General features: G+C 43.7%; 1 protein-coding gene across 3 annotated transcripts in view; it reads right to left on the minus strand.

The window, feature by feature from the left end:
* GIGYF2 (GRB10 interacting GYF protein 2) overlaps positions 1–16450 on the minus strand; it is a 1376329-nt gene that overhangs the window by 236438 nt on the left and 1123441 nt on the right. For 2 of the 3 annotated variants that reach the window (XM_069213782.1, XM_069213783.1), the window contains exon 21: positions 3956–4114. The exons of the other annotated variant lie outside the window; for it this stretch is intronic. In XM_069213782.1, coding sequence (XP_069069883.1) covers positions 3956–4114 — 159 coding nt within the window. The remainder of the gene's footprint in view (positions 1–3955; positions 4115–16450) is intronic. 3 annotated transcript variants of the gene reach the window in all.

The following is a 16450-nucleotide window of genomic DNA, read 5'->3' on the forward strand; positions in this document are numbered from 1 at the left end:
GACACAAGTCCACACAGAAAGTACACCCTCAGCAGCACGGGGCGGCCGGGTGCAGTGTGCAAACACGCATAGGGTTTCCAATAGGTTTCAATGGGACACCAAGGGATCTCTTCAGCGATGCAGGCAGGCAAGGAGGGGGATCCTTCAGGTCCTGGGGGCTGCGGGTGCAGAGTCTTTACCAGGCGTCGGGATCTGAGGAGCAGGCAGTCGCGGTCAGGGGGAGCCTCGGGATTCCCTCTGCAGGCGTCGCTGTGGGGGCAACTCTGGTTACTCACGGTCTCGCAGTTGCCGGGGAGTCCTCCCTGAAGTGATTGTTCTCCACAAGTCGAGCCGGGGGCGTCGGGTGCACAGTAGCAAGTCTCACGCTTCCGGCGGGAAACACAAGTTGTTTTAAAGTTGCTCCTTCGTTACAAAGTTGCAGTCTTGGATGAACAGAGCCGCTGTCCTCTGGAGTTTCTTGGTCCTTCTAGAGCAGGGCAGTCCTCTGAGGATTCAGAGGTCGCTGGTCCCTGGGAAAAGCGTCGCTGGAGCAGTGTCTTTAGAAGTGGGGAGACAGGCCGGTAGAGCTGGGGCCAAAGCAGTTGGTGTCTCCGTCTTCTCTGCAGGGTTTTTCAGCTTAGCAGTCCTCTTCTTCTTAGGTTGCAGGAATCTGAGTTCCTAGGTTCTGGGGAGCCCTTAAATACTAAATTTAAGGGCGTGTTTAGGTCTGGGGTGTTAGTAGCCAATGGCTACTAGCCTTGAGGGTGGTTACACCCTCTTTGTGCCTCCTCCCAAGGGGAGGGGGTCACATTCCTATCCCTATTGGGGGAATCCTCCATCTGCAAGATGGAGGATTTCTAAAAGTCAGAGTCACCTCAGCTCAGGACACCTTAGGGGCTGTCCTGACTGGCCAGTGACTCCTCCTTGTTTTTCTCATTATCTCCTCCGGCATTACCGCCAAAATTGGGGCCGTGGCCGGAGGGGGCGGGCAACTCCACTAGCTGGAGTGCCCTGTGGTGCTGTAAAAAAGAGGGTGAGCCTTTGAGGCTCACCGCCAGGTGTTACAGTTCCTTCAAGGGGAGGTGTGAAGCACCTCCACCCAGTACAGGCTTTGTTACTAGCCACAGAGTGACAAAGGCACTCTCCCCATGTGGCCAGCAACATGTCTCTAGTGTGGCAGGCTGCTAAAACCAGTCAGCCTACACGGATAGTTGGTTAAGGTTTCAGGGGGCACCTCTAAGGTGCCCTCTGGGGTGTATGTTACAATAAAATGTACACTGGCATCAGTGTGCATTTATTGTGCTGAGAAGTTTGATACCAAACTTCCCAGTTTTCAGTGTAGCCATTATGGTGCTGTGGAGTTCGTGCATGACAGACTCCCAGACCATATACTCTTACGGCTACCCTGCACTTACAATGTCTAAGGTTTTGCTTAGACACTGTAGGGGTACAGTGCTCATGCACTGGTGCCCTCACCTATGGTATAGTGCACCCTGCCTTAGGGCTGTAAGGCCTGCTAGAGGGGTGACTTATCTATACTGCATAGGCAGTGTGAGGTTGGCATGGCACCCTGAGGGGAGTGCCATGTCGACTTAGTCGTTTTGTCCTCACCAGCACACAAGCTGGTAAGCAGTGTGTCTGTGCTGAGTTAGGGGTCTCCAGGGTGGCATAATATATGCTGCATCCCTTAGAGACCTTCCCTGGCATCAGGGCCCTTGGTACCAGTTACAAGGGACTTACCTGGATGCCAGGGTGTGCCAATTGTGGAAACAAAAGTACAGGGTAGGGAAAGAACACTGGTGCTGGGGCCTGGTTAGCAGGCCTCAGCACACTTTCAAATCAAAACTTAGCATCAGCAAAGGCAAAAAGTCAGGGGGTAACCATGCCAAGGAGGCATTTCCTTACATCCCCGCAACCAGAAGAGTCCAGCGGACGTAACAGTATATTGCTTTCAAAAATCTGACACTGCAGGAAAAAGTTACAGAGTAAAACGTAGAGAAAAATGGCTGTTTTTTTCACCTCAATTTCAATATTGTTTAATTTCAGTTGTTATTTTCTGCAGGAAACCCTTGTAGGATCTACACAAATTACCCATTGCTGAATTCAGAATTTTGTCTACTTTTCAGAAATGTTTAGGTTTCTGGGATCCAGCATTGGTTTCACACCCATTTCTGACACTGACTGGAAGGAGGCTGAAAGCACAAAAAATCGTAAAAATGGGGTATGTCCCAGTAAAATGCCAAAACTGTGTTGAAAAATTGTGTTTTCTGATTCAAGTCTGCCTGTTCATGAAAGTTGGGAAGCTGGTGATTTTAGCACCGCAAACCCTTTGTTGATACCATTTTCAGGGGAAAAAACACAAGCCTTCTTCTGCAGCCCCTTTCCCCATTTTTTTTTTTTTTAAACGAAATTTTCACTGTATTTTGGCTAATTTCTTGGCCTCCTTGAGGGGAACCCATGAAGTCTAGGTACCTCTAGAATCCCTAGGATGTTGGGGAAAAAAGGACGCAAATTTGGCTCGGGTAGCTTATGTGAACATAAAGTTATGAGGGCCTAAGCAAGAACTATTCCAAATAGGCAAAAAAAAAGGCCTGGCACAGGAGAGGGAAAAGGCCTAGCAGCGAAGGGGTTAATAGAGGAGGCTTAGCAAATTATTTTGATTTGACTATTTTAACTATCAAGAGCTGTCAGCTTGCTAACCTTTTTTTGAAAAGACCTTTTGATTTTACTAAAATTATGCTCGTCTATATTATATTTACCCACAGAGGCTTTCAGCCAGCCCTCTTCACCAACTGTTCTGGTGTAATTTCTATTTTTCCTTTTTTTACTCTTTGTGAGGCTAAGCAGCTCCTCAGAAACCACTATTGGGCCCTCCCTTACATTGAGTGTTCGGCTTTAAAGATGTCTGCCCTCGTGTCTCATGCAGACCCATGCGCAGCAATCTTTGAATGCTCAGTAAAATTTAATTACAAAAACAGTTAAAGATGGCTGCCTTACATGTGCTCGCCTGTGCAGGCAAAGACAATATTTAAAATGCCTTTGTAGAAAAGATTTACAAAAAGCATAAAAACCTTAGTATTAGTCAAACCAATGGGTTAGCACACAACAGCAGAACTATTAGCTTTGCTATTAAATCTGAGGTGATAAACACTTGGGTCCTGCATGAACTGACTAACTTACGGAATCAGAAAATTCAAGAAGAGCTTTTTTATAAAAAAAGATTGATAAGTTAAAGACTGTTGTGATTTTGAGGACTGTGCAAAGCTATCAAGTAGACAAAAAATGACTTTTGGTAAACTATATAGGAATCCAAGTATCTTTTACGAGTTTGATTCGAAATTAGCTACAGTGACACATCAACTGTGATTATTATGAATGAGAGGGATAAAAGAGTGTTCCGATAAGCAGAAAGCCTGTGGAGAGTGGAGAAAGCAACAGAGGCTGGAAGGGGACAGCTAACAAAGGTTGACTGGAGACAGTCATAAGGAGAGCTAAGAAACTAGGAGTGGATGGAAGGGAAAAAAGAAGCAGGCCTGGTCAGAGACAAGTTGTACACTGAAGGGAAGTAGGGAGGCGGCAGAGATGGGGGATTTTTGAACTAGTTGAAAAGAGCGAAAGAGTTGGGGAAGAGCGAGTGAGGAGGGAGCCTCTAGTCATAGCCGCATTAATACTGTTATGATATTACTGTAACTCATATTTGAATTGAATTCAGAGTATCAGACTTGAAAACATCGAAATGAGGCACACTTCTCAAGCTTCAGGACGACACAAAAACATCTTTCAGTCTCTACCTCTGTTGACGAATAAAAAAAATAATAATAAAACTTCTGTTGTACATAAATAGTAATGCTGGTTCTCAGAAGCACTACTTTCTTAATAGTAGAGCATTATCAGGAGGCCAAGAGCAAAGTAAATTGATCTCCAGTAACTTTCTGTTCTGACATACGAGAGGATCACACTAATATAACTGTCATACCTTTTTCTGAAGCAGCTCTTCCTGTCGCCTCTGCTCTTCCTCATCTTTCCTTCTCTTCTCCTCCATATGTTTAAGTGACTGCTCCCTTTGTAGCCGTTCTTCTTCCTGTTGGCGTCTTAGTGCAATTTCTAGTTCTCTCTGACGCCTCAGAGCTTCTTCCTAAAGGCACAAAGGTGGTTAAACAACAAAAGTATAAAAACAAATACAAACCTTATGACAACCATCAGAATGTAATGTAGTTTTGGGAGTTTCTTGAGCACTTTAAAACTTAAGGTACCACAGGAAAATAGTGGCTTATTTAAACGTAATGATTACTTTAAACCTTCCCAACTCCAGATTCTGTACGGTAAGAAAAACATCATGATGTGCAATAATAATTTTGCAAACTCAGGCTGTTATAGAAGCTCATTCTGCATTATTCTGCCACCTAAAGTCTAGTCTCAGAACATCACTTAAGTAAATAACCTGTGATGATATTTAATGTAAGCCTTCAGAGCCCCACAAAAGGTGATCATGTTTAGATCCTTTTTTTCTTGATATCCTCGTGAGCGGAAGAATGTAAACATTTTAATTTGTGCACTATTCCTCTTTTCAGGGAGGTCTTAGCATGTAATTTTCTCTCAATGGCTTCAAGCTGCAAAAGGAAAATGTTGCCCAGTAGATATCCGTTCAAGGCATGCAGTGCTATAGATTCACAAGCTCTGCATACTTCCATCATCTAGTGTTGGGTTTGGAGTGCTACAAGTTGTTTTTCATTGAGAAGCATTTTCGAATCACGTGATCGAGTGGCTCCTCCTCTTGGTGATACTGCGCATGGGCATTGAATCCTCCTTTAGATTGTTTTCCCTCAAGTGGGTAAGAGAGAGTATTGGAGAAGTATAGCGGAAGAGATGTCCATGCAAGAGTACGTACATTTGTACAAATATATACAATTATAACGTAACTGAAATGGCGACCGGCGTCTGGGGAGGATGCATGTGAATATACAACACTATATGCCAAGAACAGATGTCTACTGGGTAAGTAATGTTTTCCATTCAATGGCATGTGTGGCTGTAAATACGCATTCTGTGCACAGACTGTAGAGTAGTCCCTCCATGAAAGTGGTGGCTAGCCTGTGGGAGTTGCAGTTGTCAGGAACAGTGTTCTTAGGACAGCCTGTCCTACACTGGCTTCCTGATGTGGCAGTACATCTCCACAGTAATGTTTTGTGAAAGTATGCGAAAGGACCAAATTGCAGCTTTATAATTGTCAGCTAAAGGAATGTTTCCCAGGAGCGCCACTGTGGCATCTTTCTTCCTCGTGGAATGTGCTCTCTGAGTTAGTGGCAGCTGTCTAACAAGTTTGTATGCACTTCATAATCCACCTAGCTATGCCATTTTTTGAGATTGCATTACCCCCATGCGGTTCTAAAAAAGCTACAAAAATCTGTTTTGTTTTCTTAAATTCTTTAGTCCTACCAATGTAATATGAGTGCCCTTTTGACATCCAAAGGGTTGAGTGCTCTATCTGTCACTGAGTGAGGCTGCGGAAAGAAAATCAGTAATTCAACAGTTTGACTGATGTGGAATTGAGAAACTACTTTTGGTAGGAACCTTGGGTTTGTACAGAGGACCACCTTGTCTTTGTGTATTTGAAAGAAAGTTTCTTCTAAAGTTAATGCTTGGAGCTCACGTACACTTCTGAGTGATGTAATAGCGACTAAAAAGCCACTTTCCATGAGAGGAACTGAATAGGACATGAATGAAGTGCCTGAAAAGGAGAACCCATGAATCTAGTGAGTACTATGTTAAGATTCCAGGATGGGACTGGGGACAGTCTGGGTGGAATTACTCTTAAGTCCTTCCATAAGGGCTTTGATAACTGGGATTTTGAACAGAGAAGTAGGTTGTCTGTTTTGTAAATATGAAGCTAAGGCTGCAAAATGTAATTGGATTCAAGTGTAAGCCAAGTTTGCTTTATGTAAGTGAATCAAATATTATCTTGGACAGATGATTTAATGGGGGTCAGTGAATTTGGATTGGCAGTACAAACCAAAAAACTTCAATTTCGCTGTTTAACATGCTCTAGTTGTTGTCCTATGAGAGAATCTCCATACACTCAGAAAGTAACTGGAGGTAACCAAACTCTATGACTTCAGGAGCCATATCGTAAGGTTGAGTGACTTGGGGTCTGGGTGTCTGATTTGTCTTTGGTCCTGTGTGAGAAGGTCCATACTAAAGGGGAGGTTCTCGTGGGGAACCTGCGAGAGGTCCAGGAGTGCTGTGAACCATGGCGGACGTGCCCAAGTGGGAGCTACCAGGATCATGGTGAGAGATGTCTGTCAGAGTTTCCGAACCAGAAATGGTACGAGAGGGAGAGGTGGAAAAGCGTAGGTAAATATCTCTGACCAGTCCATCTACAAAGCATTGCTCTTGGACAGAGAGTGAGGGTACCTGGATGCTAAGCTTGGGCATTTTGCATTTTCTACTGTGCCAAAAAAGTCTATTTGAGAAGTTCCCCACTTTTGGAACTATTTTTGAGGAACTTGTGAGTGGAGTTCCCATTTGTGGACTTGTTGATGCATCCTGCTAAGCAAGTCTGCAAACCCGTTGTCCGTTCCTGGGAGATACTCTTCCAGTGGGTGAATGTGATGGTGATGAGCCACTTCCATATTGTTTGAGCAAATTATAACTGAAATGACCGTGTCCTCCCTACTCTTGTTCTTTGTAGATGATACACGGCTGTCAAGTTGTCGGTCAGGACTAAGACAACTTTGTGTGAGAGGTGTGGAAGGAAAGCTATCAGGGCTAGAAATACTGCTTGAAGTTCCAGATAATTGATGTGCATGGATTGGTGATCGAGATCCCAGATGCCTTGGACTGAAGTTCTGAAGATGTATGCCCCAACCTGTCACGGATGCTTCTGTGTTAAGAATGAGCTGAGGCCCAGGGTCTCGAAAAGGCTGCCTATCTAATAGGTTTGTGGAGGGCCACCATTACAGAGAGAGGTTAAGTTTGGCGGTCTAACAACATTAGATCCTGAAGGTGACCCTGTGACTGAGACCACTGACGAGACAGACATTGCTGTACTGGGCGCCTGTAGAGTCTGGCATGGGGACAATGGCAATACAGGATGCTGTCATCCCTAAGATGCATGACAGCCGAGTGTGTGTGTGAGTTTCCTGAAATTGAGGAAGAAAATGCTGGGAACTGAACATGGGGTGGACTGGCGTATGCTAACCCCAGATCTGCATTGAGAATAGCTCCTAGATAAGGTTGAATTTGAAGAGGTTGTAGGTGGGATTTGAGAAAACTGACTGCAAACCCTAATTTGTGAAGAAGGTTAACTGTGGTTTGAGTGTGTGATTGACATTACTGTAGTGTACTGGCTTTGATGAGTCAATCGTCTAAGTATGGGAACACATGTATTTTCTGTCTTCTGAGATGTGCTCTGGCACCGGCTAGCCACTTGTTAAATACCCTGGGAGTGTTTGTGACTCCAAAAGGGAGAACTTTGAATTAATAATGTTTTCCTACGACCATAAATCTTAAGTATTTGCAGTATGCAGGGAGAATAGGGATGTGGGACTAGGCGTTCTTCAGATCCAGAGCTCATGAAATTGCCTTGTTGAAGGAGTGGAATGACATCCTAAAGAGTAACCATGTGAAAGTGTTCTGAGAGAATGTAGTGGTTTAGGGGTCTAAGATCCAGTATGGGTCTAAGTGAGCAATCCTTTTTGGTATGAGAAATTATAGGGAGTATACTCCTGTTCCCCGATTTTGTAATGGGACAGGCTCTATGGCTCCGTAAGTAGAGACTGTACTTCATCTTGTAGAAGGGCAATATGTTTGTGAGTTAACCTGTGTGCGCAAAAGGCAATGTTTGGAGGTATGGAAGTAAGCTTCAGACAAATACCATGTTGGACAATGGAGAGGATCCATCGGTCCAATGTTATATCTGTCCGTTGTATGTGACAATACTTAAGGCTGCCCCCTGCTGGTGTGGTGTTTGAAAAGATGTATATAGTTCGTGTTTGCCTGAGGAGGGTGAGTCACTGGGGGGAGGGAGGGCGGAGTGCTGTAACCCAGTCTCTGAAACTGTTGCCTCTATTTGTCCCTCTGAAAGAACCTCAAGCGTAAGAGGTTGAGGCATTTTTGGTTTGGGAGGTCTTTGGGTCAGACGTTGTTGATGTTCTATAACCTCCTCTATGTGTTGGCCAACGAGTGGGGGGCAGGAAGGGCTTGAGTACTCACTTGCTACGTCAAAAGTACCTTGTGGCTCTCCATGTCAGACTGAATGTTAGAGTCCGAATCTTGAATGGAGATGGCCTCCTCGTGTTTAGGCTCCTCCTGCGCGTGTTCTGCCCTGAAGATGTCTGGGGTGTCTTCTGGGGATTTATGTGCAATCTCCAACCTGTACGATCTTCGGTCCAAAGGGTCTTTTTCTATATGAACGACTGATACGCTTTGAAGGTAGCTTCCTGGTGATCCGGTGAAAGGCACAAGCTACACACCGGATGATGGCTGGTGTGGGGGAACTTGGAGGGGCACTGAGGAAAGAAATGAAACAGTGACCTTTCCATTACTTCAGCATTTTCTTCGGTGGAGGTAGGGCAGAGACCGAACGAGGCCCGCCACAAAGGACGAGCGGTCAGTACTGGACCCAACTGGAAACTATGAACGCAAAATTGAAAAAAAGGATTGAAATAACAATACAGTCGAATAAAGGATAGACTGAAAGAAAGTGAGACCGGAGCAAGTCAAAGACAGAGCAAAGAATACATGTCCGAACCAAATGGCGAAGAGAAAACAATCTAAAAAAGGACTCCATGCCCATGCGCAGTATCACCAAGAAGGAGAAGCCACTCAATCCCATGACTTGAAAACTCTTCTCAAAGAAAAACAACTTGCAGCACTCTGAACCCAACATTGGATGGCAGAAGTATGCTGAGCATGTTTCTACAGACACACGTCACGCCATCAATCCGTTTGTTACAGAAGTAATACTTTCATTTCTTCAACATCAAACTCAAATAGATTGACATCCTTTGCATTGACTATAAAACAGTATTCAACATAGAGATATGGACATAAAATGCAAGTAGTAGCAAACAAATATTTTAAAACTGTCCGTTCTACTGCTGCTGCTTCTTTTAGTGTAAGATCCATAAAGTAGTACACGATGAACAGGTCAGCTAACAACACTTTAAAAAAAGAAAAGTAAACAGTTTTTTTTTCCTGGAAGACTGTGCTCACAGCGTCACTTTAACCTATTTTCTGCTACAGAATTATATGAGTGAAAGCTTTGACCAATGTACTGACATGGTATACTTTGACATTGACTTCTAACATTTGTTCATAATGTAACATTGAAGATTGCTGAATTTCCCTCATGAGTTTTGGCTTATCACTATTTAAATGTTTTCAAATGTTCTTTATATTTTCAATTTTTGCATTAACAATCTTCCTGAATCAGGTTAAACCAGCAGATGCTCCATAGTACCAGGACTTTTTTGAAGCAATTATCATACCATAAATCTCAAAGCACCAAGCCTAAACATTCACCAAAATCAGCAAGGCTACAGTACACCACTACTGGTAAAGGTGCATGTGAAAGAAAATCTCTTATTTCAGCAATGTTCTACGGAAACTGGAGACGAAATGTGAAACCTTAACTGCTGTGCCTACAATGGCAGTAGGAGTAAGAGTGTCATCCTGGATCATTTCCACTTCTTCAGAGATATTTGGTGAGGGGAGCACCATTTAGTCTACTAAAAGATGCCCTCACCAAGGAATATGATATGCATAGGTGACTGGTACTTGTGGTTGAGTCCCCTCTGTTTGCTCAGAGTCTGCAGTGCCATTTACTTTCTTTGACAGAGAGTAAGCTGACCTCTGGCCTCTACTGCTCAGTGCCACATTTCCAAAACAACTATGATGGTGAACAAGACTTTACATGTTTATTTAGGGAGAAGGCTGTTTTGGTATCATCTGTGAATATCTGTAACAGCACGCTCCTGACCTGTGTTTGGTAGGCCGTTTATAGCTTACAGAAGTGGATTTATGGTGTTCTGAGTCTGACCAAAACCTTGACGTTTAATGTTCCCAAGTGAGCTTCCCCCACCCCAACCTGTTTTTGAGGAATCATCTATTATAATGCTCACATTTTTGACTGGTTCCGCAAAGTGTATGCAGACAGACATTCCGTTTATTCCACCACTGCTTAGAATTACCATCTTGAAGGATGCAACCATTTATAGTGCCCTAGACACTGCGACATTGGACTTGATAACCACACATCTGTACGGATGCATATGTGGTCTTATATGAATAAAAGCCATAATTTCCAATGATTTAATGACTTTCCTTACTGTCAAGACTAAATCACCTGAGAACAAAGAACGGTATTTTGAAAAGCCAGAATACTCTTGGCTTCATGGGTTGTCACTGCTCTCACGAAGTCGTTGCCCACCTTAAAAAATCTCAGGCAGAGGGAGATTTTGGGATGCCTTTAGAAAAGTAACAGTGATGCCAAACAGGGTTAATATTTGTATGACACTGTGCCTGAGGCGTTTGCACTGCATAAACAAATTACATTTTAGCAGTGAATCCAACAGACATGAATAAAAATTGCTCTGCACATTACACGTGGTGCCAAACAGCTGCAAAACATTTAGAAACAATCCTGGATCTGACTTTGTGAAAGAAAAACTCAATCTAATCAGTGCCAAAAATACTAGCTATTTTCAGGATGGTCCGCCGATGAGTAAACCCAGGCTGCTAAAATCAAACAGCACATGTGTGTTGTCATTTGATAGCCACGGCAGAGGGTCTAGTGCTCTGGCCTCTAGCACAGTGATATTGCTGCTTCTCTTCCAGTCTGCCATGCATAGATTACCATGGTGAAAAGATGCCCACTGTTTCAGAAGTTTCCGGGGCCTTCCTAATCGGTATGAGACACTCATCCACACATACAATAAGAAGCTATTTTCCATCAAAAAGCATATTTATGACCCTTCCCATATAGCCCATACTAAAACCAACAACCTACCAATGAAGCACATCTTATGCTGTAGTAGGCTACATTTACAAGCTTTAGCACATCATCATGAGTGTGGAGTAATATATAAATGCAACAAGACAGAATGGTTCTGGACCTTAGGTCTGGATCCAGAAAGACAAAGGGACTTGGAGACTGGGATAAAGGTGACAACAGATAATTCTCTACAATTTCAATGTGGTCAGTTGTTTAATTCATAAACAGAGGACTTTTATTAACACATTAGTAAATAGTACATTTAACATTATGAAAACAATTCAACACCAGTCCAAAACATATTCACCAATCCCTTGGTATAGGCCATAAATGTTTGGGTAACACTGACTGCAATAGCAATGTTATCTTACGAACAAGGTTTAGAGTTGACTCAGTGTAGTTCAGAAGGTCTCTGGTCACTTTAATTAACAAACACTGGCAAAGTGAATTGTCCTGACTTAAACATGAAAACCCAAACCAGATCTACAGTTCAGTTTGGCATGGGGCAAATTGAAACTTAGGTAAGCATCTAGCGTATCCTAGCTAAGATGTCTGAATGGTGGCCTAGATTAAAGCAACACTAAAAATCAATGTGGAGTGATGCAAAATGGCAGTTCAGAGGCACATAAACATGAGGGTTGGACACATTAAGACTGAAGGGTTGTCTCCAACAGCAAATATGTCCTGAACAGACAGACCTGCTCAGCTTCTCCTAAGAAAGTTTCTTGTTCCTTGGCAGAACCACCAAGACTGGGAACATATACCACTTCAAGACACCTCCATGGCTCTGTTCAACCAAGACTGACAACTTGTGCTTTGCTTGCCACAAAAGAACTAATAACTTACATTTGGTAATGTGCTTTCTGAGGGACATGCTAGTGCTACCACATGCCAAACAGTGGCTTTCTCAGACTGAGCTCTGGCTACACACTGTTCCAGAAGTGACAGAGCACAGATGTGTATAAGTGCCAACCCTGAGCATGGAAAGTCTGCTTCTTATATTTTCACTAACCTCTCATTCAGACGTGAAGTATGAAAGGTTATTGGTGGCAGTGTGCCAAGTACTAAATTGGGGTGATTTTAAAGGTCAAAATAAAAAGAGGCCACTCCACCAAGGGAGGGGAGGGGGAGGGGGGGGGGGGGCAGCAGGTTTTTGGGTATACATTTTACTTCTGATAAAAACTTCTAACTGCAGATTCCTTACCTTGTGAATAGATACAAAAGCAGTACCTCCTCATGTGGTAGGCTTGTGGAATAACTCAGCCCAGGACACCATGCAGGACAGATTGGGGGCAATGCCAATTCCACCTGACCTGGTTATCCAGGCCGTAACGTTTTGCGAACACATGAATGGAGGCCCACGAAGCAACCTGGCAAGTATCCATGACTGACACCCCGCACACCAGTGCAATGGAATCAGCCTTCGCTCTGGTGGAATGAGCATGCAAGCCTTCTAGGGGTTATTTCTTAGTTAGCCCATAGCATATTTTTATACAGAGAACAACTGATTGTAAAATGATTCTCTTCCACACCACTTTTCCCTTGTTGGTCCAGAGAAACCAACAAAAAAACTGGACATCTTTCAGGCATTCACTTGTGCTATCAATATAAAAACTACGCTTTCTTGGGGTCCAGTTAGACGAAGCATATAAAACCAGCAATGGGAAGGATTGCCTTAATAGAAGAGTGTCACCATATTCAGCAGTGCTAAAACACAGCTTGCTCTCTCTGTCCAACTCAGCCAGCTTGGCAGTTGCCCCACCAACAATGCCACTTTTGAGGCTTCTGCAGAGAATTTCAGCAGAGAATATCTGCAGAGGCACTACCAATATGGACCTCAGCAGTAACAGCCCCCCTAGCCTTTTAAGGTTTAGGCCAGGGAGCAGGCTGGCAATGTTCAGGCCCACAGGGGCAACATTCTACCAAGATCACAACCCTTCACTCCGCAGCCCCCAATACAGAACCGCTTTAATTTGTACTTGGCGGCACACGATTGCTTGGTAGGAAGTCGTGTCAACCTTCATGTGCCAGCCACTCATCAAGTGGATTCGTACAAAGTCCCGGGTAGCTCCAGGCTTTGGAGCCGTTCTACAGAGCAGAACCACAAGTGGCAAAAAAAATAAAACTCTTTTCGGCAGTGTCGTAGGGAAGGAAGGGTTGGAAGACTGTTGCTCTCGCTGGCATACATGTTGTCTACCGATTCCAAGTCTGTGGCCCTGAAAGGACGGGGTGCCTGATGCACCACAGGTTGTGAAGGCTATCAATGTCTATACATAAGCCTTTGAATACGCCACTACACTTCTGAAGGAGCAGTGTAGGAAAGCACCCTTTTTGGCATGGTTAGTCCACATGTTTTGCCTGGTATCTGATGTGATTTTGACTAAAAGTGCACTGGATCCTTGCTAACCAGGTCCCGAATGAAAGATCTCTTTCCCAAAACTGTACAGGTGTTCTCCACAATTGGCACACTCTTAGCGCCCTCTGTAAGTCCCTAGTAAAGGGTACCACTGGTACTTAGGTTTCTAAGTAAGGTCCTTGAGTGCTGCAGCACCAGTTGTGGCACCACACCAAACCCATCCAGTGCTGCCATCGCAAACTGTCTGTGTTGGTGTAGGTAAAATTGAAAACACGGCCTGTCACACAACCCTGTGTGTAAGGACCTCTAACATCGCAAGCGTCAGGTTTAAGTCACCTCTAAGGCAGACACATGTCACATGTAAGGGCATTTATTGATGAGCAGATATGCCCCTACTATATCTCTGTCGATTCTTAGACATAAGTTAACAGGGAAGCCATTTTAAATACATGTACTGGTCACTACGTGTTTCCCAGCTAAATGATGGCTTCTCTGAACCAAGGTGTAGGAAGTTGGCTCTGTATATACTATCTCACATTGAGAGATAGTGTGCACAGAGTCCAAATGTTCCCCTTAGAGGATGATAGTGGCAAAACTAGAAATTTCTAATGCTCTATTTTGTGGTATTGTTGTCGAGCAGTAGGCTTATCAGAGGGTAATGTTAAGCATTTGTTGTACACACACAGGCAATAAATGAGCAACACACATTCAAAGACTTATCTCCAGGCCAATAGTTTTTCATATAGAAAAATATATTTTCTTAATTTATTTGAGAACCACAAGATTTGAAGTAAATACATAAAATACAAGGTACTCCACACAGGTAAGTAAAGACCTTTGAATTAGAGCAATAACATACACAGTTTTAGTTAAAATGGCAATAAGCCATTTTAAAAGTGGACACAGTGTAAAAATCAACAGTTCCTGTGGGAGGTAATGAAAATGTCACTTACCCAGTGTACATCTGTTCGTGGCATCAGTCGCTGAAGATTCACATGTTGTGCATAGCCCGCCATCTGGTGTTGGGTCGGAGTGTTACAAGTTGTTTTTCTTCGAAGAAGTCTTTCGAGTCACGGGACCGAGGGACTCCTCCTCTTTGTCTCCATTGCGCATGGGCGTCGACTCCATCTTCGATTGTTTTCCCCGCAGAGGGTGAGGTAGGAGTTGTTTGTTAGTAATAGTGCCCATGCAATGGAGTGAATAAGTATGTACCTATCTAAGATTTAATATATTTACAAATGTACAAAGTTGAAGCTAACTTCCAAACGGCAACAGGCTCCCTGGGAGGTGGGTGGGCACATGTGAATCTTCAGCGACTGATGCCACGAACAGATGTATACTGGGTAAGTGACATTTTCAGTTCGATGGCATCTGTCGCTGTAGATACACATGTTGTGCATAGACTAGTAAGCAGTTATCTCCCCAAAAGCGGTGGCTCAGCCTGTAGGAGTGGAAGTAGTCTGAAATAAGGTTCTTAGTACGGCTTGACCTACTGTGGCTTGTTGTGCTGATAGCACGTCTACACAGTAGTGCTTGGTAAATGTGTGAGGCGTAGACCATGTGGCTGCCTTACATATTTCGTGCATTGGAATATTCCCTAGGAAGGCCATGGTAGCGCCTTTCTTTCTGGTTGAGTGTGCCCTTGGTGTAATGGGCAGTTGTCTTTTTGCTTTAAGGTAGCAGATTTGGATGCACTTAACTATCCATCTGGCTATACCCTGTTTCGATTTGGGGTTTCCTGCGTGAGGTTTTTGAAATGCAATAAACAGTAGTTTAGTTTTCCTGATGTTTTTAGTTCTGGCGATGTAGTACATTAGTGCTCTTTTGACGTCTAATGTATGTAGTGCCCTTTCAGCTATGGAATCTGGCTGTGGGAAGAACACTGGTAGCTCTACCGTTTGATTTAGGTGGAACGGTGAAATAACCTTTGGCAAAAATTTAGGATTGGTCCTTAGGACTACTTTATCCTTGTGTAGTTGGATAAAAGGTTCTTGTATTGTAAACGCCTGAATTTCACTTACTCTTCTTAGAGATGTGATGGCGATGAGAAATGCAACTTTCCATGTTAGGAATTGTATTTCGCAAGAGTGCATAGGTTCAAAGGGTGGACCCATGAGTCTTGTTAAGACAATGTTGAGGTTCCATGAAGGAACGGGTGGTGTCCTTGGTGGAATAATTCTTTTGAGGCCTTCCATAAACGCTTTAATGACAGGTATCCTAAATAGTGAAGTTGAATGGGTAATCTGCAGGTATGCAGATATCGCTGCTAGGTGTATCTTAATGGAAGAGAAGGCCAGGTTCGATTTTTGTAAGTGTAGTACGTAACCCACCACATCTTTTGGAGATGCGTGTAACGGTTGAATTTGATTATGATGGCAGTAGCAAACAAATCTTTTCCATTTGCTTGCATAGCAGTGTCTAGTGGATGGTCTTCTGGCTTGCTTTATGACTTCCATACATTCTTGTGTGAGGTTTAAGTGTCCGAATTCTAGGATTTCAGGAGCCAGATTGCTAGATTCAGCGGTGCTGGGTTTGGATGCCTGATCTGTTGTTTGTGTTGCGTTAACAGATCTGGCCTGTTGGGCAACTTGACGTGGGGTACTACTGATAGGTCTAGCAGTGTTGTGTACCATGGTTGCCTTGCCCACGTTGGTGCTATCAGTATGAGTTTGAGTTTGTTTTGACTCAATTTGTTTACTAGATATGGAAGGAGAGGGAGAGGGGGAAAAGCGTACGCAAATATCCCTGACCAGTTCATCCATAGAGCATTGCCTTGAGACTGCCTGTGTGGGTACCTGGATGCGACGTTTTGGCATTTTGCGTTCTCCTTTGTTGCAAATAGGTCTATTTGAGGTGTCCCCCAAATTTTGAACTAAGTGTTTAGAATTTGGGGGTGAATCTCCCATTCGTGGACCTGTTGGTGATCTCGAGAGAGATTGTCTGCTAGTTGATTTTGGATCCCTGGAATAAATTGTGCTATTAGGCGAATGTGGTTGTGAATTGCCCATTGCCATATCTTTTGTGCCAAGAGGCACAGCTGTGTCGAGTGTGTTCCCCCCTGTTTGTTTAGATAATACATTGTTGTCATGTTGTCTGTTTTGACAAGAATGTATTTGTGGGTT

This window comes from Pleurodeles waltl, chromosome 11 (assembly GCF_031143425.1).
Source record: "Pleurodeles waltl isolate 20211129_DDA chromosome 11, aPleWal1.hap1.20221129, whole genome shotgun sequence".
In the NCBI taxonomy this organism is placed as follows: Eukaryota; Metazoa; Chordata; class Amphibia; order Caudata; family Salamandridae; genus Pleurodeles; species Pleurodeles waltl.